Source organism: Triturus cristatus, chromosome 11, assembly GCF_964204655.1.
Source record: "Triturus cristatus chromosome 11, aTriCri1.1, whole genome shotgun sequence".
NCBI classification, from domain to species: domain Eukaryota; kingdom Metazoa; phylum Chordata; class Amphibia; order Caudata; family Salamandridae; genus Triturus; species Triturus cristatus.
The window spans coordinates 114,510,583-114,536,748 of NC_140594.1; the positions used below are offsets into that span (position 1 = coordinate 114,510,583).

A 26,166-nucleotide genomic window follows, 5' to 3' on the forward strand; every position below is an offset into this window, starting at 1 on the left:
CGCCCAATGGCCACTACCAGTTCTGTGTGATGCCCTTTGGGCTCAAGAACGCACCTGCCACGTTTCAGCGCCTGGTAAACCAGATCCTCACCGGAATGGAGAGTTTCTCTGCTGCTTATCTGGATGACCTAGCCGTCTTCAGTAACAGCTGGGAGGATCACTTGCGTCACCTGCAAGCTGTTCTCCAGGCCCTGAGACAAGCTGGATTGACGATCAAGGCCAGCAAGTGCCAGATCGGGCAGGGGTCGGTAGTGTACCTTGGACACTTGGTGGGTAGGGGAACGGTGCAGCCCCTCCAGGCGAAGATCGAGGCCATCATGGCCTGGGAACCCCCCAAGACACAGACTGAGGTCCGAGCATTTTTGGGCCTCACGGGATACTATCGCCGCTTCGTGAAGGGGTACGGTACCATCGTAGCCCCTCTCACGGAGCTCACGTCCAAGAAACAACCTCGACGGGTAGTCTGGACGGAGGCTTGTCAGCAAGCCTTTGCGAAATTGAAGAAAGCCATGTGTGAGGCCCCGGTCTTAAGGGCCCCAGACTTTTCCAAGAAGTTCATTGTCCAGACAGATGCATCAGAACATGGCATTGGGGCAGTGTTATCGCAACTCAACGAAGAGGGTCTGGATCAACCCGTGGTCTTCCTATCCCGGAGACTACTTCCCAGGGAACAGAAGTGGAGTGCAATAGAGCGTGAAGCCTTTGCAGTGGTATGGGCTCTGAAGAAGTTGCGGCCATACCTGTTTGGCTCGCACTTCCTGGTTCAGACCGACCACAGACCCCTTCGCTGGCTGATGCAGATGAAGGGGGAGAATCCCAAGTTGTTGAGGTGGTCTATTTCCCTACAGGGGATGGACTTTCAGGTGGAACATCGGCCTGGAGTGGACCACGCCAATGCAGACGGTCTCTCAAGGTATTTCCGCCTTAGTGATGAGAACTCCCAAGGGGTTGGGTAGCTCTCCCCACTTTCAGCTGGGGGGGACGCGTGTTAGACCTGTCAGCCCTTTGGGTGGTCCCTCCTCATCATTATTTATTTTGTCCCACTTTTGCCTCAAACCCTGTTTGAATTTTTCCTTTTTGGGAACCACCAGACTTTTTAGTGTTGCTGCAGATTCAGGGAGCCATTTTAGCTACCCCTGAAACTTCTGTCTGAGGGCCTGGAGCACAAAATGGTGGCCACCTGTGACATCACCAGCATCCACTGGAACCTACCAGCACCTTCCAGAACATTCCAGGAGATTCCAGAACTCTGTGACAGTTGGAGACCGTTTAGAATGTTGGGAGGATAAGAGAGGCAGTTGGCAGTTGGAGCTGGCAGTTGGCACCTGACTGGTGAAGAGAGAGGAGCACAACAGTGAAGGAGGAAGGAGTGAAGCAGCAGGGGTGGAAACTTGTGCCTGGAGTGGGGTCCATAAACCCACCCTTGATACTTGTCCCTACTGATGGATCCCAGCCTATAGCCCTGTGTGGGAAGAAGACAGAAGAAACTTATCCTAAGGACCTGGACAGCAGGAACAGGCCTTAGAACCAAGAAAACAGCAAGATTCTGACCTGAGAACTGGTTTCCCTGGAGTCCGGCGTCGAGTAGCCTGAAGACCTGGAGCCCGAGGTGGAGAAGCGGCGCTGACTGAAGTAGCAGACGTCGTACCCGGAGCCGCCTGAGGTCGTGAGAGGGCGCCGACGGAGGTCGTGAGGAATACCAGAGGTCGAGGAGGAAGTGAACCGAGGTCGAGCGAGCGGCGTCATCGGAGGAGTGAAGTCCGCCCTCCGGAGTCGTCGGAGACCGAGGTAGAGGAGCACCGGAGGTCGGGAGTGAGGATCGCACTCCGGAGACGCCCGGAACCTGTGTGGAGGAGCACCGGAGGTCGGGGGTGAGGATCGCACCCCGGAGTCGCCGGAAGTCGACATCGAGGCCAGGCCGGCCGACGTCATCGGAGCCGAGAGCGCCATCGGACCGGAGCCGCCCGAAGTCGACATCGTGAAGAGACTGCCCGACGCCGTCGAATCGGAGGTCGAGATCGAACCGAGGCCACCGACATCGGACCGGAACCGCCTGCCGGCGTCGTCAAAGAACTGACATTGTGCCGAGGCCGCCGAGACCGAACCGGAACCGCCTCACGGCGTCGACACGACTCCAGCGGCGTCGGAACATCAGAAAAAGGGCAGTAAGTGGAGTAGAGGGCGCCTAAGGCCCTGTGGAGACCTGAGAGACTGCTCTAAGGGGCTAGGGAGGTGCTGAAACCCACCTGACTGTGCCTGGGGTGAACTGGGACTAACCTAGAGAGGTTCTGTGGAGAGGGAAGCCAGGGCATTGGAATTTCCCCCCTTTTTGATCTACCTCAGTTTAGGCCTCAGCCTTTGCCTCAGCCAGGGAGTAGTACCCCTCAAGCCTTTCACACCCTACAAGCTGTGCCTGGGCCAAATCAGCCCTTAAGAATTGAAGTGTCATCTGATTCAAGAGTGTGACTGTATACTTCTAATTATTTATTGGGGATACTGTATTTATTAAGTTCTTATCTATTTATTGCTGCACTATATTTATAGGTCTACAGGACTTGTTGGTGTACAGTATTTATTGGGACGGTATTTATTAGTACAGTATTTATTCCCTCAACGTATTTAATTGTCTGTATATATTGCACTTGTATTTATGCCCTGTTATTTATAATCACCCCTATTTATTTCAGCAAACAGCAAATATTTATTTGACCTGCTCTATTTAAAATGTATATACTGTGATTGTTATTTATTTTCCCAATCAGCAACTAAGAGAAGAAAGATAAAGAAACATATTTTCATAATTTTTACGGTGTAGAGTCGTTTTTGGAACGGATGCACGCATGGTTATTGTATGGGTATATTGTATGCTTAGCACTGCGCCTGTTTCCTGACCACTCGAGCCAAGCTACCCCGTTGTGTCGGCAAGGTCCACCACCACCCTGCGGAGTGGGAGTGGGCTGTTTCCAACAACCAGACAGTACTATGAGTAGGTGAAGTAGCACTCCTATAGTACTATGATTAGGTGAAGTAGTGCTCGCAGAGTACTACGAGTAGATGAAGTAGCACTCCCAGAGTACTATGAGTAGGTGAAATAGCACTCCTATAGTACTATGAGTAAGTGAAGTAGAACTCCTTTAGTACCATGAGTAGGTGAAGTAGTACTCTCAGAGTACTATGAGTAGGTGAAATTGCACTCCTATAGTACTATAAGTAGGTGATGTAGCACTCCCATAGTACCATGAGTAGGTGAGGTAGCACTCCCAGAATACTATGAGTAGGTGAAGTGCACTCCTATAGTTCTATGAGTAGGTGAAGTAGTACTTCCAGAGTACTATGAGTATGTGAAGTAGCACTACCAGACAGTACTATGAGTAGGTGAAGTAGCACTCCTATAGTACTATGATTAGGTGAAGTAGTGCTCGCAGAGTACTACGAGTAGATGAAGTAGCACTCCCAGAGTACTATGAGTAGGTTAAGTAGCACTCCTATAGTACTAGGAGTAGGTGAAATAGCACTCCCAAAGTACTATGAGTAGGTGAGGTAGTGCTCCTGTTGTACAATGAGTAGGTGAAGTAGCACTCCCATAGGACTATGAGTAGGTGAAGTATCGCATCTATAGTACTATGAGTAGGTGAAATAGCACTCCTAGAGTACTATGAGTAGGTGTAGTAGCACTCCTATAGTACTATGAGTTGGTGAAATAGCACTCCCAGAGTACTGAGTAGGTGAAGTAGCGCTCCTATAGTACTATGAGTAGGTGAAATAGCACTCCCAGAGTACTATGCGTAGGTGAAGTAGCGCTCCTATAGTTCTATGAATAGGAGAAATAGCACTCCTATAGTACTATGAGTAGGTGTAGTAGCGTGCCTATAGTACTGAGTAGGTGAAATAGCACTCCCAGTGTACTGAGTAGGTTAAGTAGCACTCCTATAGTACTATGAGTAGGTGAAGTTGTACTCCCAGAGTACTATGAGTAGGTGAATTAGCACTCCCAGAGTACTATGAATATGTAAAGTAGCACTCCCAGAGTGCTATGAGTAGGTGAAATAGTACTCCTAGAGTACTATGAGTAGGTGAACTAGCACTCCTATAGTAGTATGAGTAGGAGAAGTAGTATTCCCAGACTACTATGAGTAGGTGAGCTAGCACTCCCAGAGTACTATGAGTAGGTGACGTAGCATTCCTATAGTACTATGAGTAGGTGAAGTAGTACTCCCATAGTACTGTGAATAGGTGAAGTAGCACTCCTATAGTACTAAAAGTAGGTGAAGTAGTATTCCCAGTGTACTATGAGTAGATTAAGTAGCACTCCCAGAGTACTATGAGTAGGTGAAATAGCACTCCTATAGTACCATGAGTAGGTGAAATAGCACTCCTATAGTACTATGGGTAGGTGAAATAGCACTCCCAGAGTACTGAGTAGGTGAAGTAGCGCTCCTATAGTACTATGAGTAGGCGAAATATCACTCCCAGAGTACTATAAGTAGGTGAAGTAGCCCTCCTATATTACTAGGAGTAGGTGAAATAGTGCTCCCAGAGTACTATGAGTAGGTGAAGTAGCGCTATTATATTACTAGGAGGAGGTGAACTAGTATTCCAATAGTAATTGTAATTGCATTTATATAGCGCTTACTACCCCGGACGAGACTTCGAAGCGAATTTTCGGCGAGTAGCTCGCTACTCTGGAACCCAAGAAGGATTAGTGTTGAATCAGTATAGTGAAATATGAAAGTAATTTGAGTGGTGGATAGGTTAGTCAGTTATTTGGATTCAGAAGGATAGCGGAGGGATAGAAGAGGGAAAAAGGTTTGCATTTATATAGCGCTTGTTACCCCTGATGGGGTGTTGAAGTGCGTTTTTGGCGAGTAGCATGCTACTCCGGAACCCATTAAAGGATTAGTGTTGAATTAGTATAGTGAAATATTAAAGTAATTTGAGTGGTGGATGATACATTAGTCGATTATTTGGATTGTGAAGGGTAGCAGAGGGATAGAAGAGGGACAGAGGTTTGCATATATATATATATATATATATATATATATATATATATTCACTTAAAAAACCATAGGTTTCACACAAGTTATAGTTAGCTGTACATTTCACTCGTAAAAAACCAATGAATTTCCACGTTATAGTTAGATCAGGTAACTATAACTTGCGCGACCGCAATCCACAATGTGTAATTTCAGATGTCATCATTGATGTCATGAGTGATGTCACTGACCATGTCATGAGTGATGTACTATGTGACGTCATCAGCAGTGGATTGCGGTCGCGCAAGTTATAGTTACCTGATCTAACTATAACGTGGAAATTCATTGGTTTTTTACGAGTGAAATGTACAGCTAACTATAACTTGTGTGAAACCTATGGTTTTTTAAGTGAATTTGCAAGGTTTTTTTAAATGCTAATTCCGAACTATAACGTGTGTGAAACCTATGGTTTTTTCAGTCAATTTGTACGGTTTTTTAAATGCTAAGTTATCTATTTATTGTTAATTTTTGAGCGCACGGTGCGCTTCGCGCACCGTGCGCGCGCTGTGGGCACTCGGGGCGCTTCGCGCACCGAGTGCCCACCTTGCGCGTTTCGTACCGTGCACGCCACGCCATTTTTTACAAAATATCAATTGTTTTTTTCTCCCTTGGGGGTCCTTAGATTTATATATTAAATGTGATTGTTAATTTTTTTTATTTTTTTACCGTACGCGTACGGTAATCTTACCGTAAGCGCACTCCGCGATTTTTAAAAAAAATTATTACTTTTATTTTTCATACTTTTTGGTCCTTTGTGAACCCCCTGACGAACGCTAGGGGGTCTGCAACTCTCTTCGTTGCCCCCTTTTCATGTTATCAACCTTTGTTTTTCAGTGCGAGAGACAGAATATGGCGGCCGATACTTCCTGGTTTCGACCGATTCGAATGTTTACTTTGATCTAACAACCAATCAGAATCGCGCTCGCGCACGTCACCGTACGCGTACGGTAAGCACGGAGCGCGCTTACAGATATATATATTGATTTAAATGCTATTTTCTCTGAAACTACTGAACAGATTTACACCAGACCTACAAAAGGCACTTCCTTGACCTGCGGACTACCTCTCTGACAAATTTCAAGTAATTCTGTTCAGCCGTTCGGGCTGTAGCTGTGTCTAAAGGTCCTATGGAAAAATGCATGGGGAAAACGCGTTTTGGGACCCCCCTTTTTTCTCAGCCCCCGCTTGACGAATCACCCCGAGACTTTCAGGGTAGGAGCGGAGCATAGCGCCCCATTAGTTTTGAAAATTTCGCGAGGATTCGTCGACCGGCGCCAAAGTTATTCCAAATAGAATGTTGCGGATTTCCTATGGAAACAGGGTCCTAACTATAACTATCTACTGGCGACCGCCAGTAGATAATATATATATATATATATATATATAGCGCCTGTACCCCCGATGGGGTGTTGAAGCGATTTTTCGGTGAGTAGCACGCTAGTCCGGAACCCATAAAGGATTAGTGGTGAATTCGTATAGTGAAATATGAAAGTAATTTGAGTGGTGGATATTAGTCAATTATTTGGATTGAGAAGGATAGCGGAGGGATAGAAGAGGGAAAAAGGGTTGCATTTATAGAGTGCTTGCTACCCCTAATGAGGTGTTGAAGCGCTTTTTTCGGCGAGTAGCATGCGACTCGGAACCCATAAAGGATTACTGCTGAATTAGTATAGTGACATATGAAATTTGATAAGTGGACATGTTAGTCTGTTATTTTGATTGAAAAGGATAATGGAGGGATTGAAGAGTGATGGATTTTGATTTTTTTTGGGATGTCACAGCAGAAGTGCGAGGATTGGGATGAGTAAAAAGGGATGTGGAGGGGAAGAGTCAGAGGGAAGTGTTTATAAAGGCTTGTTTTGGGGGGTCAGTATAGTAAAAGAGGTGTCAGATGGTCCAAAGAGGGGTAGAGTAGGGGAGAGTCTGGAAAGGGCTATTTTGGGGGTCATAGTAGTGGTATGGGGTTTGAGATGAATGAGAGGGTGGATGTAGAGGATATATTGAAAGAAGTATAGGGTGAGAAATAGGGTAGTGCATTGGAAAGAGTAGTAGAAAGAGGTTTGAGATGAGTCAGAGAGTTGAGGTAGAAGATATATTGAGAGAGGTAAAAGGTGAGAAATAGGGTAGTGCATTGGCTATGCTGAATTAGAAGAAAGTAATAAATATATAGACCCATGAGTACATGGAAAGTTTACAGATGCATAAAGGAAGTACGTAGATGTAGATTAAAGATATTGATAGAGGTATAGGGTGAGAAATACGGTAGTGCATTGAATATGCTTTTTTTGGGGGGGGAGTGATAAATACATAGATCCAAGAACATGGAAGGTATATAGATGCATAAAGAAAGTAAATATAAGTAGATTAAAGATACATTCGATAAACTCTGGTTTTCAAGTGTTGTACTTAAAATTGTATTTATTTATTCATTTTTTTTTTATCATAATTATCCGACATGTTTATACAAAGCAATACACATATATAGGTACCTTCAAATGCTTATATACAGAGGAATATGCTATATATTTCTGTTTGCGTTTGGTGCTTATGTGGGGAAGAGCCAATTCTTGAGTAGTTTTCGGAAGATAAGGTGGTTGTCGGTGGAGCTTATGTTGGGGGGTAAAGAGTTCCATATTGTGGCTGCTTGAACAGAGAAGGATGTACCACCCATGTTTTTTTTTCTTGTATCTTGGGATTTTGAGGCGAGGCGCCACTCTAGAGCGGAGGTTCCTATGATGAATGTGTTTTGGGATTTTATTGCTGATGAAGAGCGGTCCCATTCCATGTATTGCTTTGTGGGTGACACAAAGCAGCTTGAACATGGATCTTCTGGCAACCGGTAACCAATGCAGGGCTTTCAAGGCAGGGGAGATGTGGTCTCGCGGTTTAATATGCAAGAGTAGTCTGGCAGCCGAGTTCTGAATCCGTTGTAGTCTTTTCATAGTTGTTAAAGGTGATCCGTGGTAGAGGCTATTGGCATAATCGAGTTTGGACAGAACATGGGAGATGGCAGCTCGGACCCTGTGTGGAAATCCCAAATTGGGGAACATTCGTTGCAGAGTTTTTATAGTAACAAAGCTTGATCTTGCTAGTTTGTCCACTTAGGCATTCATCGACAGCTTGGAGTCCATGATCATTCCAAGGTTTCTTACTTCCTTCGATACTTTAGGTGGTGATGTAAAATGTAAATTGATACTTGTATAGCGCACTACTCACCCGCAAGGGTCTCAAGACGCTTGTACGAATACCGCTGTGGAACCCATCCTGGTTTTCCCTGTGAGGCATCCACTCCTGGGCACCCCCAAGGTGGAGGCCAGGCATCCTTAGCGTTGTGGGGGCCGTTGTGGAGATTAAGCAAACTATTGCCCAGAGTTGCAGAGTGGGACTCCATGATTGGAATAGGCACCGAGGCGAGAATTATCAGGTCCGTGGAATTTTTGAGCCCAAGACCTGCCGAGGCGGGGAATTGAACCCTGGTCCTGGGCTAGACCTCTGCATCAGGGTCTGCCGCTCTAATCTTTGAGCCACACTTCTCCACATTCCATCACAGTTCATCAAGCCAGGCGGCAAGCGGGTCATAATGTTTCCAATCGCCACACGTGAGTATTTCCGTTTTGGAAGCATTCAATTTGAGATGGCTCCACGTCATCCATTGATCCACGGCTCTGAGACAACTAAAAATTGGCGAGTTTCCAATGTTTTGGGGGCATTCCAGTTGAAGGAGTAATTGCATGTCATCTGCGTAGTTATAGCACGTGAGGTGAAACTGATTGATCAGTACCGGTAATGACTTCATGTAGATGTTGAAAAGCATGGGCGAGATGATAGAGCCTTGAGGGACCCCAGCTTTTGTGGAGTACGGTTTAGATGAGACAGGTGGGGTATGGATGACATTAGTTCTGTTTCGAAGGTAGGACGTGATCCAGTCTAAAGCAGTCCCCTCTATGCAGGCTTCATAGAGTCTTTGTACCAGAGTGTCATGATTAACCATGTCAAAGGCAGCTGAGAGGTCAAAGAGGAGAAGCGCAACAACCCCGTTGCGGTCAACTGTGTTCTTCAGGTCAACCCAGATGGCAAGGAGGGCAGATTCTGTGCCTCTTCCCGGACGGACTACTGTTTGGGAGTCTGAAAGTATGGCATTGTCTTCAATGAATTGGGACATCTGGGCAAACACAGCTCTTTCTATCAGTTTGCCCAGGAAAGGTCCATTTGTAATGGGTCTGTAGTTGTCAGTGTTCAACGGGTCCAAGTTTGTTTTCTTCAGTAAAGAGCGTATGTGTGACTTTGAGTTCTTCTGGAAATATTACGGTAGTTAAGGAATTGTTGATGATTCTTCTTACTGGATTGGCAGCAGAGGTTAGAAGAATTGTCTTGAAAGTTTGCGGCGGACATGGGTCAGAAGGGCTGCCGACAGGCTTGCTTGCTTTGACCAGGTCCATAAATTCATCGTGTGAAATAAATATGTTGGAAGCAACAGAGAGGATGAGTTAGATTATTCTTGGATTGTTGATTTGTAAAAGGGTTAATGCTGGTGCTTTGTCTCTGTTTTAAATACGAGTCCAACGTGTCGGCTTTGTCCGTGTAATGATTTGCAAGTTTGTCTGTGAAATCTTGAGTAACAGGATGAGTTCCTTCTAGGCAATTTGGTTTACAAAATTCATTGAGTATTTTATGGAATTCTTTATTTGCACATTTAGCATTTTGAATTCTGTCTGAATAGTACCTTTTCTTTGCTTTTTTGATAGCTGACTTGTATAATCTGTTAATTTTCTGTAGGTGAAGTTTGTTTTGAGCCAGGCACGTTGCAGCTTTCTAATTTGTAGTTTTATGTCTTTTATCTCTGTATTTCTCCAAGGTGCTTGTTTTCTTTTGTTCTGTTGTGTTGTTTTGATTGGTATCAGGATATTCAAAGCTTCCTGTAGTCACTCATATAGTTTTTTAACAGAATTTATTGTTTCCAGATCTGTACTGGATGTTAGTTGTGTTTCTAAGTGTTCCAAATTGAGTTTGTTCCACGGTCGATAGGTGGATGCACGTAAGGTGGTTTTAGGTGAGTCAGTTAGTGTTGTTTTATGTTGGAAAGCAAGCAAATGGTGGTCTGACCATATGACCGGAATTATAGTTTGAAAGGTAACTAGTTCGGTATTAGCAAAAATGACACCTAGGATATGTCCAGGGATGTATGTGGGTTTGTGGACAATCTGATGCAGGTTCAGTGCGTCTAGGCCATTGATTATTGTTTTTGGATGGGTCATATTGGGTTTGTCAAACCAAATGTTGAGGTCACCTAAAACGCATAGGTTGGAGTGTATTGTTATCAGGTTTGAAACTGTCTAGAAGTGCTTCTGAGAATGTCGCCTTGCTAGGTGGAGGTCTGTAAAGGAGCAGGAAGTTACAGGAGGAAGATGGTGTAGGATTGCATCTTGTGAGAAGAGCCTCACAATTCTTTATGGAGATGTCGTCAACTTTAGTGATATGTAATGTTTGCCTGAACATAACAGCTAGACTCTCCCCTTTTGGCTTCATGCAGGGCTGGAGCCATATTATCTCTCAAACACGATTCAGTTATGAATAGTATGTCTGGTTTTGCATCGATGGGAAGGTCGTAGATGAGTTGTTTGTTTTTAGAGAAGGATCGAGTATTTATTAGCAGACAGTTTAGAGAATGTGCTTTGGTGACAGTGAGACTTATCGTTTTGTAGAAGAGTGATCAGTATTGTGTGTTAGTAGCAGGTGTGTTTTTATTGCTGGTATTATCCTTTTTAGGATAGCAATCATGTAGCTGTTCTGTAATGGGTTCCTCATCCAGCAGGCTAAGAAGGCATTTTGATGGGTCTGCATGCGTAGGTGGCGGAGACAGTGTTTGAGAGTGAGTTGGTGTGCTGTGTTGTTTTTGTGGTGTAACCCTGTTGTGCAGTAGACACGGATAGCAGAGGGGCAGATTTACGAGTTCTGGCGCATCTGCAAATCAGCAGGGATGTGCCAGAAAAGATGCGACACGCAATTCCCTCCCTGCACCACCACAAATGCATCGCATTTACAATCCGGCACACCGTGGCGCAAGGATAGAGCGATGCGTGTCGCATCCTGTGGCGTAAGGGCGGTGCATTGCTGGAGTCGGGTTGCAAGTGCGACGCGGCTCCAGCAATGCGCAGAGGCGCCCTATGCCTAACATGCTTCGTCTGCTTGAAGCAGGCGCAGGGTTTTGACACAGCATGGACGTAAAAGTGACTCCGTGAAATCTTGTAGATTTCACTGCGTCACTTTTACGAGGCGTTCCTGCGCCGGAACGCCCACCTAGCGTCGGAACGCCCACGCTGCGCCGGAACGCCCACATGAAACCTAACGCAGGTTTCATGTGGCGCAGGGCTTTACGTTGTAAGTAAGGCGCAACGTGGTGCATGGTTTACACCACTGCTGCGTCCGGCGTAAATGTGGCGCATGGGGCTTGTAAATCTGCCCCATAGTTGTGATGTGTGGCACGTTGCTTATATTGTTTGCGTATGTTTAGGGTGGAAGGTGTATGAGCCAGTGGTGGTGGTGCAGCATGTGGGTCATGTAGTAAGCTTCTAAATTGTACAATGGATGAGAGGCAGTTGGAAGAGAGTTGCTGTGTTGCTGTATCTGTGTTAGGTGTGGTGAAAGAGAGAAAGCTTGACATTGGGGTTTGTTCCTTTGTGTAGTTTGAAAGGTGGGTGTATGATTGTATTTTGAGACTAAGTATTATGGGGTGTTGTGATTGAGAGATTTTGTATTGCTGATGTGTGCAATATGTTTTGTTTTTGAGGAATAGTGAAAAGAGTTGCTGATGTATTTGTTTCATCAGATGGATTTGTTTGTATACTATTGTTTGAGAGTGGAATTTGTAAGGTAGAGGGGGTGGTGATGTGTTTGTGAGTAGAGTGTATGGTGTGTGTAGGAGATGAAGAGTTAAGACTGTTTGTTTTAGACACGTTTGCTGCAAGAGTTAAAATGTGTGGTGCAGTGGCATGTAAGTGTTGTGCTGTTGTGTCATTGTGGTAGAAAGAAGAGGAGGCTGTTGGTTGGGCAAATGATGGAAGGCCGAGTATGGGTTTGTTAATGATAAAGGGGTCTTTTAGGAGTAATTAGAGTGGGGAGTGTGTGTCTGGATGGGTTGTAGTTAAGTATGGTATGGATTTTGGTTGTGTTTGTGATGAGTGCAATGGTTAGTGGTATAGGATAGAGTTGTGTACTGTTTATAGGTAATGGTGGAAATGTAGTTGAGCTAGAAGGGTATAATTTCACATTCCATTCTCAGATGCAGAACCAGAATGGTTCTCCCAGTTTTGCACTCAGTAAAACCCGCACTCCATGGTATCCATATTTCCTGGTTAAGGTTTTACTTCATATGTTAATGGGGCATCCATAATGAAGCAGTTGGTTGCAACATGATTTTTTGTCAAATGCTGCTTTCCTTGTACACGGATTCTTCATTAACGTTGTATGTTCTGGTCATGTTTTCCTTTTATACTTTGCATGGCTGGTGCGTTTTCCTATTACAGTCGTATGTAGTGTAGTAGTTTTCCTTTTACAATCTGCACATTTTGTGCAGGTTTTCTTCTTATACTTTGCACGTCTTGTTCATCTGTTCACTGACGCTCTACAAGGTATATGTTCCACTTACATTTGCATGTTTCCCTCTTACACTATGCATGCCCTGCACTTGTTTCCTATTTACATTCTGCATTTATTGTAGATGTTTTCCTGTTACATTCTGCAAGTTTTGTGCATGTTTTCCTCTTACACTCTGAAGGTATTGTACATGTCTTTCTCCTAAAATCTGAATCCTTTTTGCAAGGTTCCCTCTACACTCTGCATATCTTGGGCATGTTCTCTGCTTACATTCTGCATTTATTGTAGATGATTTGCTGTTGCATTCTGCATGTTTTGTGCATGCTGTCTTCTTACACTGCGAAGGTAATGTAAATGTTTTTTCTCCTACAGTCTGAATGCTTTTTACAAGTTTTCTTCCTACACTTTGTGTTTACTGTGCATTTTCCCATTTTACACTCTGGGGCAGATTTACAAGCCCCTTGCGCCACCGGTGCATCACTTTTCCCATGTTAAAAATTACACATCAGTGGCGCAAGAGGCTTGTAAATAAGCCCCTTTGTATTTACAGTAGATGTTTTCTTGTTACAATCTGCATGTTTTGTGCATGCTTTCCTCTTACACTTTGAATTTATTGTAGTGATTTCCCTCCTACAATTTCCATGTTTTTGCACGTTTTTTATGTTACACTCTGTATTTACAGTAGATGTTTTCCTGTTGCAATCTGCATGTTTTGTTTGTTTTCCTCTTACACTCTGAGAGTATTGTAAATGTTTTTCTCCTACAATCTAATTGCTTTTTGCAAGTTTTCATCCTGCACTTTGCATTTCCTGTGCAATTTTTGTTTTTACAATTTTTACTCACAGTAGATATTTTCCTGTTACAATCTGCATGTTTTGTGCAAGTTTTCCTCTTACACTTTGAATTTATTGTGGTTGTTTCCCTCCTACAATCTCCATGTTTTTGCAAGTTTTCCTCTTGCCCTTTGCATGTCCTGTGCATGTTTTCCTTTTACACTCTGTATTTACAGTAGATGTTTTCCTGTTGCAATCTGCATGTTTTGTGCATGTCTTCCTCCTGCTCCCTAAAAGTATTGTAGATGTTTTCCTCCTACAATCTGCATGCCTTTTCACATTTATTTTACACTTTCCATGTCCTGTGAGTGTGTTCCTCTTACACTGCATTTATGGTAAATGTTTTCCTCTTACACTTTGCATGCCTTGTTCAATTTTCTCTCTTACACTCTGCTGTTCACTAGGTCCAAGAGAATGAACTTGTAACCTGGATTTCCAATAAGGTGCTCGCATCTGCAGGGGATGCCTTCCTGTGCATCCCCGTTTCTCATTGGAATGGAGCTAAGCAGATGAATTATTTATTCCTTCCATCCAGGCCATTCTGGTGTCATGCAGGGTCTGTAAGGAATGAGTACACTATTATTCAGGCCTAGATTTACTAACATTTTGCGTCATGGATGCTCCACTTTTTTGGGTGCAGCCACAATGCAAAATGCGAGTCCAGAGTTACGAAGCAACGCAAGGGCAGAATTGCGTGGCCTTGTGTGGCTTTGTAAAGAAATGTAACACAGTGCAGAGGCTTGTGCTGCATTGCGTTACGTTTCGGGCTGGGCGGCGTTCCATAGGTGGAGCATGAGCATTCCTGTGTATCCACCCATGGATCTGACACGAATCCAGATTTACACAGGATTGCAAACCTTGGATTGCGTGAAAATCATAATGCCTCCTAGAGGATGGACGTAAAAAGGAGAAAAATCTTTTTTGTCCTCGTTATTTCCTCTTTGAACCTGTGCTGCATTCTGCATAGAAAGAGGAAAATGCCTCTAAGGATTGCTTTTGTGCAGGAAGGTAGTCACTCCTGCACAAAAGCAATCAATCCTGCCCGTAACGCAGGCACTTTTGCACTATGGCGCAAGGGTGTTGCCACAAAACAGCACTCAGTGCATCAACGCAAGAAGATTGCAGAAATGCTCATCTATTTATAAATATGGAGCGCAGCACAGCAACTTTGCTTGCTTGGTAGTAAATACGCCCAGCAAGGTGTACAAATGGGTGCCTTCACCCTCAGTTTCAGCAAGAGATTTAGAGCATCACAGAGGCGGTCACATAGATGATGTAGAAATATGCTTCAGTTTACTCTGAGAAGTAGCTAAGAGTGATCGTAGGTTCACTGAGAGGTATGCTGCCAAAGTAAAATTCTCAGTTGCTGCCTCTATTGGCGACAAAATACACAGTATAGCCAAGGTAAATAAAATACACAGCTTCTTTTTGGATGCAGTCCTCGCTCTAAACTCTAGGTGGCAGCAGTAGGTAAGGCTTGATTTCTCTGTGTTATACTCCAGCGTGGCCTCAAAGGTGCACCGTGGCACAATCATGGAAAGTGTGTCCTATCTGTAATACGAGCCCAGCTTGTTTTCGAGCTGCTTTGTCTCACGTGAGCGCAAAGGAATAATTAATCTGGAACAGAGTTATTTCCCTGTATACCTTGAGTGGCGCCTGTGTAGTGTCGTCACAGCCAGCGTATCCCTCACGCACTAATGTTGTCTCTCCGACATGCTGTTTGGCAGACCCCTGTGTGTCGAACTTTCGTCGACTCACTTGTTCTTTCTTCTCATTTTATCTCTCAGGAACGCAAAGATTTTGAGGGCACCAAGCGAGGCCTGGAAGCCAGGGGGCACCGCTTCTTGAAAAAATACTTTTATCTTAACGTCGTGCAGGCTGTCGCTAAGGAAGGGCACTGCGTGTATGCGGAATCCGACAAGAGGAAGAGAAGCAGAGCAGCCGGGTATTAGCGGAGCGGACCAATCAGAAATCTACAACACCCGGAGAACAGGACTCTGGGTAAAGAAGGAGCATTGCACATCCGCCACACTCTTCCGGCAGGCAGATGTCGCTTATTAATGTTGTGTAGAGACTTTCAAGCAGCGCCAGAGCGTCATACTGCCACCTATCTGCCTGAGAGAGAATCCGCGCCTTATGGACGTGCAAAAATACAGCAATGCCTTTAGGAAATGGATTTAACATTTTACGCATATTCAACTTCATGTATAGGAATATATTTTTGTATACATTAGCACAAATACTCGTCCTATGGACGAGTACATTTATTTACTTCAGAAAAGTGGAATATTTGCTTTATGTTTGCAGTTTCCCTACACCAGTATTTTTTACTTTGGCGTAACAACTTAATGAATCTAAGAGTACAGTTGTCTATTTGGAGAACAAATTACACTTCTTTGGTGGCTCTGTGGTAATGCAGGAGACCAAAGTTTTAATTTCATTGGAAGCAAGTAGAGGCACACAAACTATGGAGTTACAGTGACATCTAGTGGTGAACACTGGAATAACTTGAGAGAGATACCCCTATATCCATCCTGCCATTCAAGCTTTATGGAAATATAGACATATTTACTGAAAAAAAAACATTTATTATAGAAAGTTATAGACCACGAATCAATAGTATAAAAACGCACAAGTTCTTTGACAAAGCATCAGTTGAAAGATGTATTGTTACAAATCGAAAATCTAAAAAACACAGAGACACTTTGAGTTTAGTAAGCCGCTCAACCACAATGCCCACCTTAATTCTCTGCTTTTGACGTCACACATGACATCACAGCTGACACCCTAAATTACATCGTTGACTTCAGTGGTGACGTTTACTACACCACTAATGGGCCACACTATTGGACTTTCGTGCAAGTGGTGAGCACTCGGCCGAGGGTATAGCTTGAGCCACATGGCTCGCAGTTCTCCCGCCTCCGGTGTCCAGGTCCGAACATAGTCTAGTGCAGGGGTCTTCAAGCTGGAGCCTCAAGAGATCCTGAAGGCAACAGGCTCTGGCCAAAAGAAGCATAAGGCTGATAACAGTGCTCTGTTTTCAGCTGGGGGGAAATGAGCGGCAGTAATCCCCTCTGTAATGGGCCATCCCCAAACTCTTTTGTCATTTATATCCTGGCTGGGAGTGTATTTCAAAAGGGAAGCGACCCCAAGTATTCTTCAAACCCTCCAACCCTATTTCTAATAGTCACACTGTGGATACTTTTACATGTTAGTAAGGCCTGTCCGGCCACAGTAGTATGTTTGCCAATCATGTATTTGATTGCATTTTAAAAACAGTAACAGAACATAACTGCAAAGTTTAAATAAGTCTATACAAATGTAAACGTTGCCAGTTTAATAGTGTAATTGTGAAAAAATGTGAAAAGGGGCCCGATTTTTTTTTTTTAACTGGGGGGCACAGCTTTAAAAAGTTTGAAGACCACTGATCTGGTGCTTAATCTGTAAATGAATACATGCCGGGGCCCAAGTTATTGCTCAGGAGTCACTGCAGGTTGTGCCACTGACTGGAACCCCCATCAGTGCCAAACGCCAGTATTGAAGCTCGCAATAAACATCACAGTCCTATAAATGTGGCAGCTTGGACAATTCCAGGTCACACACGGCAGTCAGAACAGCCCAGACGCTCTAGAATTATTTCTTTAAATGTGTATTTAAATTGATGGGCTTCATACAATAGTAGGCTGACAATGCCACCATTTGGTAGGCTGTCATAATAAGTGCCAGTATTAATAATTAAGTGCCAGAGCAAAAACACCCGCTCTGGCACTTAAGCAAATTGAGCGCTGCTTTAAGCTCTTAAGTGAATCAAGCACTGCCTCTGTCCATGACAACTGGTGCTAAAGTGTGCAAGGCCTTCAGTAATGCACTGTGACTGGTTCCTCAGCCCCTACCATAGGGTGACCAGATTTTGAAAACCAAAACTAGTACATTTAGAAGACATAGATGAAGGACTACTGTTTTACATCACGTCAGGGTCACAAAATGAGTTAAATGGCAACGCCATCAACGTAGAAACACAGACAACGAGGCACTACGGAAGTAAATGAATAGCAACTTTTAAACCTAGCCTCACAGGGATTAATTAAATAGTGTTCTGAGCTGCTAACTCATTCTGCCTTTCATCCCTTAAAACCCCCCTCCCTCTGTTATCAGTTGTTCATATTCTTTACAAACCAGGACATGAACTAAATTTATCAAAATCTGCATGGACAGGTGGTGAAAAGCCAGGACTATCCCGGCAAATCGTGAATGTCTGGTCACCTTACCCTACTGGTAACTCAGCATGATGGCACACAGTACCAGTACTAACTGGTATTGGGGCCACCTGTGTGCAACTCATACTTCAGTTCTAGTTAGGATCAGTTAGCGTTATAGAGAAATGGGATGCAAATGCAATCTCAGTCAAAACTATGCTGAGAATGAAAAAAAATGCTTTTCTTTTTTTCAATCTGCAGTTGAATTTACAGTCTCCGTAGCTAAGTTTTATCATTTATTTTCAGTGGGAAAAGAACGCTTTCCACCTACCTTTAGGAATTTTTCTAGGTTTCCCAGAAAGCGGGTGTGCTCACCCTGCCCTCACCAGGGCCGGACTAGGAACGCAAACCGGCCCTGGCAATTGAGTTGGACCGGCCACGGGTGTAGGGGGGGTTGTGCGCGTGGAAAACATTGCAGCTGCTTATGTTACAGGGGGCTGATATTGCAGCTATGCTGCAGAACCGGCCCCGATAACAAAAACGACCCCCCCAGTGGTCCAATACCAGTCCCCACCCTAGCGGCCCACCGGGGAAACGCCCTGTGCCCGCTACAGCCAGTCCAGCCCTGGCCACCACCTGAATCTCGTTGGTGGTGGGTGTGCTCACCCTGCCCCCACCTGGATCTTCCAGTCGGTGCGTGTGCTCACCCTGCCCCCACCTAGTTCTCCGGATTTTTTTTCAGATTGCAAAATGATTCTCTCTTTGCAGTCATTCAATATCTGCGCACAGATTCAAATGCCGAGTTCTGCAAAATATAGGCACTTTCTCAAACAAAATCTATACATCTTAGCTCACTTTTTGGTAAATTTCTTAACCTTGGTTGGATTTATATCCAATTAACACCTAGTGCACAGAGGCAGCGGCCTGCGTCATCACTGAAATTTGATATGGATCTGTACAGATTTTTGTTTTTCTTTAGCGGATGCAAAAATGACCCAATGGGAATGAAAAGAGGAAAATTACAATTTGGAACCTCTCCCTAACTCCCCAACCAACCTGCGGGAAACTTTCAAGGCTCAGCCGATACTTAATTACAATTTTTTTATAAAGTATCATGCAGATTGTAACACACTTACTATAGAAATAGAGTCCCTGCCACCGCTTCTTGTCATATCTTTCTTGTATTCATTCGGAATATATTTAAAACATTATAGATTTAAAGAGGAATCTAAGGAGAAGATCAGGCAGACACTGAATGCTCAGTTTCTTTTCTGATTCGTTTATCCCGCCCTTGGCCGCGTGTGTTCTCTTTCACCAGTGTTGCTCATCACTGCCACCTGCTTGCAAACCTCTGAACTACTTATTTTCTAGGGCTCCTGCGCATGCCCGGTGGGAAAAAAACCCTGGAGGCTGCAGTTATCCCAATGTAATGTGAATCAAAAGCAAATGTGAAAAAGCCAAAGTTCATTCCACTTTTTGCTGTGGGTATGCAAGAAACACATGCCCAGGAAGTACTCAACTGGACTAGGACAGTCACAATAACACAACAATACTCTTCGCAGACACACAGGTCACAATCACTCTCCGTGTGATGTCTAATGCTACACTCTATACAGCTCAGGCTCCCAAAGGGTATGCTTTCAGGGCAGCCAGTGCCCCATTAGAACTTTGCCCTGGTGCTCTCAGGGCACCGTGGCACCCTTTAGTACATGTCTTGGGGTCGCCGTGTCACACCCACATATCACTCTTCAAACTCACAAAACATCAGAGGCTCACTTAGGGCATCCCTCATCAAACTCTGAGGTACAGTCAGGGTTACCTGACTGCATCACTAATTTAGTTCTCAAGGTCCCCAGTGGCTTCATTAGGACATCACTAACCAGGCCAGGGCTGCCTAAGGAAGTCACTCATCAGGGTCCACAATCCCACCCTCCAGACATATCTATGGGCATAGCTGTACTGCCTGCTCCTGCTTGCCCCACTTGACACTACTCTTCACCCTTCTCCACAGAGCACAACCCTGCTCTTCACAGACACTGCAGTACACAACCGCTCTGCAGAACACCCATGCATCATTGTCCTGCTGGCCACACCTACTCTTACAACAAAGTCCTACACGCCACATAATCGTGGGCCTTCTCAACTCTCAACTACAGTTCAACGTGCTAACCTTAATCTTCACACCTTCCCTTGGAACACAACTAAGGAATAGGCCACATCTGTGCTGGGAAGTGGTGGTCCCTCTGTCTCTCAGATGTATCTCTGAGAAGTATGTCTTTCCGTAACCTCTTGAAAACTCATCTGTTTAAGCTGAAGATTTTTGTAACCTCCACACCGGCCGTCTGCCTTGGCGCCAGGGGCACTCTTGTAGTATCTGTTGCACTTTACAAATCCCTTCATTCATTCATCCATGTGATGCCAGAGCCTTGCTGCTTTGTTTCCTTTTTGTACTTCTAAGTTTCTCCTCTGGTGAGGTCATGTGTTTGGCTGTTGTACTTGCCTCCTGAGTGTTGTAGGCAGGGTAGGTTGCTGCTTGTTCCTGGAGCAGGTTTTGAAGATGATGCAGGTCTGAAAAGTTGCCAGTGAAGGTCCATAAGACCTGGAGGGATATGATTGCATTTCTTTAGTACTTTGGTGACTGAGAGGTCTTAAGTAAATCAATGTTGGTAGCTGTGGAGACGTCTATAGAATACGGTGTCATGTGTGGATCACAACTCCTTAGTTAGGCAGATCTTCTTAGAGAGATTGAAGACCCCCGGAGAGCGCATGGATCCTCCTTGCACTCGGTCGGATCTGAAGGTCCCCTCTGTATGAACCGATGACGACTGCAGAAGAATGAGGAGGGCTGGTGGTGCTGGAGATGGTCAAGAGGTAGAGCACATTGTAACAGAACAGGATTGATTGCTTTCCACACATGCACAGGCACAAATGGACGAGAACACCTTCCTTCCGGCCCACATCACCCTGCTTAACTCCGCTCCCCATGAACTCCCAGTTAAGACAACTCCAAGAGCACCTTTCAGCAGGGGCCGTGTTACTTTACTAGGGCATTATACTTTCATAAATCTCCACTGATCGCCAGCCCTACCATTAACTCTGAAAATAAAATGGCCATACTGTGCCCTGGCTTCAGGACCTTTATGGCTGTATCCCACTCAGTGCCCACCACTGATTGGCTGCCGGCATTGGAACACTGGTATCTACATTGGGGCACTGATAGCTACATTGGAGCACTGATATATACATTGGAACACAGATAGCTACATAAGAATACTGATCATTGGAACACTGATAGTTACAGTTGAACACTGACAGCTACATCGGAACACGGATCGCTACATTGATATCTCCCTGCTCATGGAATCTCTGTTGCTTCTGATAATGTGAAGTGCTTGTCTTAACAGAAGAATTCCTCTTCAACCTGGAATGACCACCTCAAAGGGTTTATCATCCATCTTTACTCACTCCGAGAATGCCTTCTTCCGGCTTTACCATCTGACCCAAGGAATGATCGAGTGAATAGCATATTTTGACAAAAAGCAAATTTAATGAAGTTTTGGTCAAAATCTGCTTTGTGGGATACTGGGATTTTGTTCTTAGTTTGCCTAACACGATTTGCCCCCTAGAAAATGTTTTTTAAAAAAACTATTAATTGAAAAAGTAAATTTGCAACAAAAAAACATGATTTGAAAAAAAAAGATAATTCATGGGGAAAAAACCCATGTTTAAAAACGTGGATTGATTGTTGGAAAGAAAATAATGTGCTAGTGAAAAGAATCAATTTGTCAAAAAAAGAGATTTGAAATTTGAAAGCCTAAATCTGGAAGAAAAACTCTCCTAATTCGCAATTTGGCAAGCAAACCAAATTTTTCCTGCTTTCTTTCAATTCCTAATTTTCTATTTTTGGAGAAAAATAAATATACGATCAGTCCTGCTGAGAAGTAAGTGATCTATTCGAACATTTTTGTCTCCTACCATTACTCTAATTCCCTTGGGTCTTTGGTTCCTCCCACCACATCCGCAGCAGTTCTGTTACTTGCCAAATCCTAAAATGCTTTTTACCTCGCTTTCCAGCTGGCTCTAGTCTCTCCCTACTCTTTTTCCTTATTCTTCTATCCTGTTTGTTGCTCGTTTTCTTCTTTAATTGTGATTGTTCTTTGCGTTGCACACTCACACCGCTGGCTCTGTATGCAACCTTAAGATGTCATGTATCGAGTGTACATGGGGGAGTTCAAATGTGGTAAAATATATTGTAGAAAGTTACAATTAAACTACTAACTTGGTGCAAACACAGGGGCAGAGAAGCTCTGCTGAGACTTCTACAGTTCAAATGTGACAATTGGGCAGTCAGAACCACTGAAGCTGTTTCCACCTGAGCTGAGACTACTGAAATGGGATTTATGATATCAGAGCCGGTGATGTCGCCAACATGGCGATCTCCACATTCACCCGCTGCCTAAATGAGGCAGGGAAACAAAGAGGAGACCGGAACGAACATCCTTGTTTTTTAAGGCAGGTGTCTCATTAGAGCCCTTCTCCAAACGAGCCAATCACGAGCCACTTTCACCGGCCAGATGAATCTCTCAAAGGAGAACTTAACCCTCCCCAAAATCTCTGCGCAGAGTGGTGCAGGTGGAACAAGTGCCCGTCTGTTAGTAAAGCTGTGGGAAAGACTCTTTAAGGTGCCCGTAGGTTGTTCATAAGGCCACTTCAGCCTCTCCATCCATGCTCTGGTCTTCTCTGAAATGTAAATGTGAATATCTGGTGCTGCGACTCCAGCTTGTGTGCCGCAAAACCAGAAACAAAGCTGTGTTCATTTGGGCAGAAGCCCCAATGCTACCCTATAATGCACAAAATTTCCCGCCGTGCAGCCAGCGAACACGTGAAAGATAAAATGTAGCTTTAAAAGCCTTGTTTGTATTGAAATTAGCAAGGAATATGATTTACTACAATGCAATTTCTGTTTTTCATTGAGAAACTATTTTTTATAAATTGTTTTTGTACGAAATGTTGTTTACTGTCATTTTTCTGTCCCCATCTTTTTTAAATTACTTAAGGGGAAGTGAAGTCGCATGTCAGGGCTCCGCGAGGTCATTTTTCAGTACTTCAGGGACAGCCAGGGTTCAGGGACGGCCAGGGTTCAGGGACGGCCAGGGTTCAGGGACGGCCAGGGTTCAGGGACGGCCAGGGTTCAGGGACGGCCAGGGTTCTACAAATGGCATCATTGATTAGTCCCTCAGGGTCCTCCAGGGCACCATTAAGGGGTCATTGCTCAAGCTTCAGGAGCAGCTAGGGCTCCACTGGTCACTGTGCCCCAGTGGAAAGCAATGCTCTAATCACATCGCTTATGGTGCTCTTGCGGACTCCCTAAAGATGTCACTCCTCAGGCTGCGAGGGCCCGCCAGGGCTCCATTAAAGGATCCTGCATCAAGTGGTGGGAGAAGCCAGGGCTCCCACGGTTACTGTGATGCAGGGACAGGCATCACTCCCTCATCACATCACCTATAGTGCTCATGGGAACACTCAGGGCTCCTTAACCCCTTCCCTGCTCATGACGGAACCGTTCCGTCATGAGCCACGGTTGTCGTGTGCTCATGACGGAACGGTTCCGTCATGACAATCCTGCCGGCGGCCGCTCCGCCTGCGCGGCGCTGTTTCCCCGCCTGTGCGGGGCGACAACGCAAATGGGCGGAGTCATGACGGAACCGTTCCGTCATGAGCACAGCTCAACTGTGGCTCATGACGGAGCGGCTCCGTCATGAGCACAGGCCCGCCGCGCTGCCCCCCTGCCCCCCCCAGCGCTGCAGCGGAATGTCCGCAGCAGCGAAGGGGTTAAAGGATCCTGCATCAAGCGGTGGGAGCAGCCAGGGCTCCCACGGTTACTGTGATGCAGGGACAGGCATCACTCCCTCATCACATCACCTATAGTGCTCATGGGAACACTCAGGGCTCCTTAAAGATGTCACTTATCAGTCTGCGAGGGCCCACCAGGGCTCCATTAAAGGAGCCAGGGCTGTCACGGTTACTGTGCTTCAAGGGCAACCAGCAGCACATCCTGAGCACATCATTTTTAGAGGCATCCAGGGCTCACTGGCTGTGATGGCCGCCAGGGCTCCACTAAAGGGGTCACGCGCCAGCCTCCGGGAGCAGCCAGGGCTCCAGTACGGTGTTCACTTCTCAGACACGCCTGGGGTAGCCAGGGCTCTCTGAGGTCCCTATTCATTTGTTAGAAAAGGCAGTACCACTGGTATTGAAGGCAAGAAGAAAGAACCAACAATTATAATTGAGAGACAGGAACCAGGGCCTTCTGATCTACCATCCAAAGTTAATCCTACAATGAAGAGGAAGAGCGGCAACGCGTCTGTGGGTAAATTCCTGGACCGGACCTCTAGTCTTGTGAATCATGGATTTATGACCAGGCCTATAGGTCCTTCTGGAAGAAATTAATCTACATTAAAAAGGTAAGCTTTTCTGTCTCTAATATCATCAGCGCAGCACCTACAAGATTTTACTCAGCGAGGTGTTCCGCGAGAAGAAGGACTTTTTGGCAGATGGACCAGTGCCAGAGAGCCTGAGCTAGGCGGGACCACTGTGGTGATTGGTCTCCCACTTGTTATTAGGGTTAGTACCTGGGCATATTGTTTGTAAGCACAGTTTTGTTGCAAATTAGTTAGTAAAACGCACAGGGCACTAACTAAACTCTCCATTCCAGGACATTGATGTGCAGGCTCTGTTGGTGAGACACGGGCCCTTGGTTTCCAGTTTGCCTAGAGGGCCCCTCGCCCTGGGACAGAGGCATCTGTGCTGATGGTCACTATGTCTGGGGGCTGAGTAATGAGTAACGACCTACCCGGTGACAGGTCTTTGTAGTTCCACTTCAACAGTCTGTGCTGAACTCTGGGCTCCACCAATACTAGATCTCGAAAGTGACCCCTCGCTTGTGGCCGCTGTCCATTAAGGCGCTCATGCAGGCGGCGCACGGGCAGCCGCGCAGGTGGTGGTACTATTGCAATACAAGATGCCATCTTTCCTAACAGATTCAGCATCATTCTCACTGTCAGAGGAAACTACGTCCTGTAAAGGGGAAGGAGTCTCTGAAATGCCGTTGCTCTCATTGTTGGGGTAGGTTTGTCTCCCGGGAACATTTGTGTTTGTTGGGGGGGGCAGAGGAAAGTGTTTTTGCATTGACTGTGCACTTTAAGGTATGCAATAGAGAAACATCTTGTTGCCAGGGCCTGCTCTGGGTTCTTTGCCAGCCAGGCATCCAGACATGGAACCCCATGAATGTTGTTTCATCGAAGATGCGCTACAACCATAGTCAGACATTTTGTGAACACCCGGGGGCTGTTGTGACCCCAAAGGGTAGGAGTTTGAAATGATAATGCTCTGCACTTTTCAAAAATCTGAGGTATGGGGGGGGGGTGCTGAGTGTATGGGGGTGTGGAAGTGGGCGTCCTTGAGACTGAGGGTCACCATCTAATTCCCCACACAGAGAAGCAGAAGGACATCTTGTAAAGCTGCCATCTTGATGTGCTCTGACATCATGTATTAATTGGATTGTCAGAGTTCACATACCTCCTCTTCTTCACGCAGCACCTTTGGTGGCGTTTGCTGATGCTGTGGCAGCCTGGCGAATTTTTTTGTGGTTGAATGTGTCATGAAACGCCAGGCGATATCTGTGGATGACAAAGGAAAGTCCTCTTTTTTTCAAGGTGATCTCTTTCCACTGAGGAAGTTACAACCTTTTATGTCCCTTGACAAGTTTTGAGGGATTGGGGGATGCATGGAAGGTCATTGCTTAGAGGTGAAAGCGCCCTTACTCTGGGCACCTCTGGCCTTCTCATGGCGAATACCCCAAAAGCCTCCTCTGATTAGGACTTGCCTGACTTGAAAGGACTGTTGTCGCTGGGCTTTGTGAGGTGTCTGCTCACATGGCTCTAGCTCAAACTTCTTGCCTTCAAGACCATTATTTTGTAGGCTAAGTTTGGAGTGGCCCCATCGATTTGGCTGTCTGTGTGTCCTTTTTTATTTTTATTTTGTCTAACCGTAAGTACGCTTTAGGGTGAAAACGGTGTCCTCTATTAAAAAGCACACTGAGGAGGGACTGCTAGACTTCTAGTTGTAAACCAGAGGCGTGCAACCAGGCATGCCCGAGGAGGATGCTGGCGTTGGTTTCTCTGGAGGCAGTGTCCGCTGCGTCCTGGATGCACTTGATGTTTACGATTGACATGATTTTTTCCCTCTTGAATGAGATCCTTTCTGCACTTTCTGTAGGCCTCTGGAAGGTGTTTGTTTTATTAACTGCTGCCTCTCTTAGCACCTCTTAGTACTGCTCCAGTACTTAGGTATCTGTCATATCTTGGCACTATGCTGCCCAAGTTGGTCATGTGCCATAATGCGTCAATCCCAGACGTTTGCCAACAGCAAGTCTGCTTGCTTTAGCTGTCAGGCAGGCGGAAGCCCCTGTACTTTGCAGGAAAGCGCTCTTCTGAGCACTATTGACCACAAGCA

The 26,166-nt window shown here is 45.3% G+C and overlaps 1 protein-coding gene across 1 annotated transcript in view; it reads left to right on the forward strand.

Moving 5' to 3' along the window:
* The window catches only part of GGT5 (gamma-glutamyltransferase 5), a 358,595-nt gene extending 337,307 nt beyond the window's left edge, over window positions 1-21,288 (forward strand). Inside the window, exon 12 of the mRNA XM_085636046.1 lies at window positions 15,247-21,288. Coding sequence (XP_085492172.1) covers window positions 15,247-15,411 — 165 coding nt within the window. The 3' untranslated portion in view covers window positions 15,412-21,288. The remainder of the gene's footprint in view (window positions 1-15,246) is intronic.
* The last annotated feature ends 4,878 nt before the right edge of the window (window positions 21,289-26,166 follow it).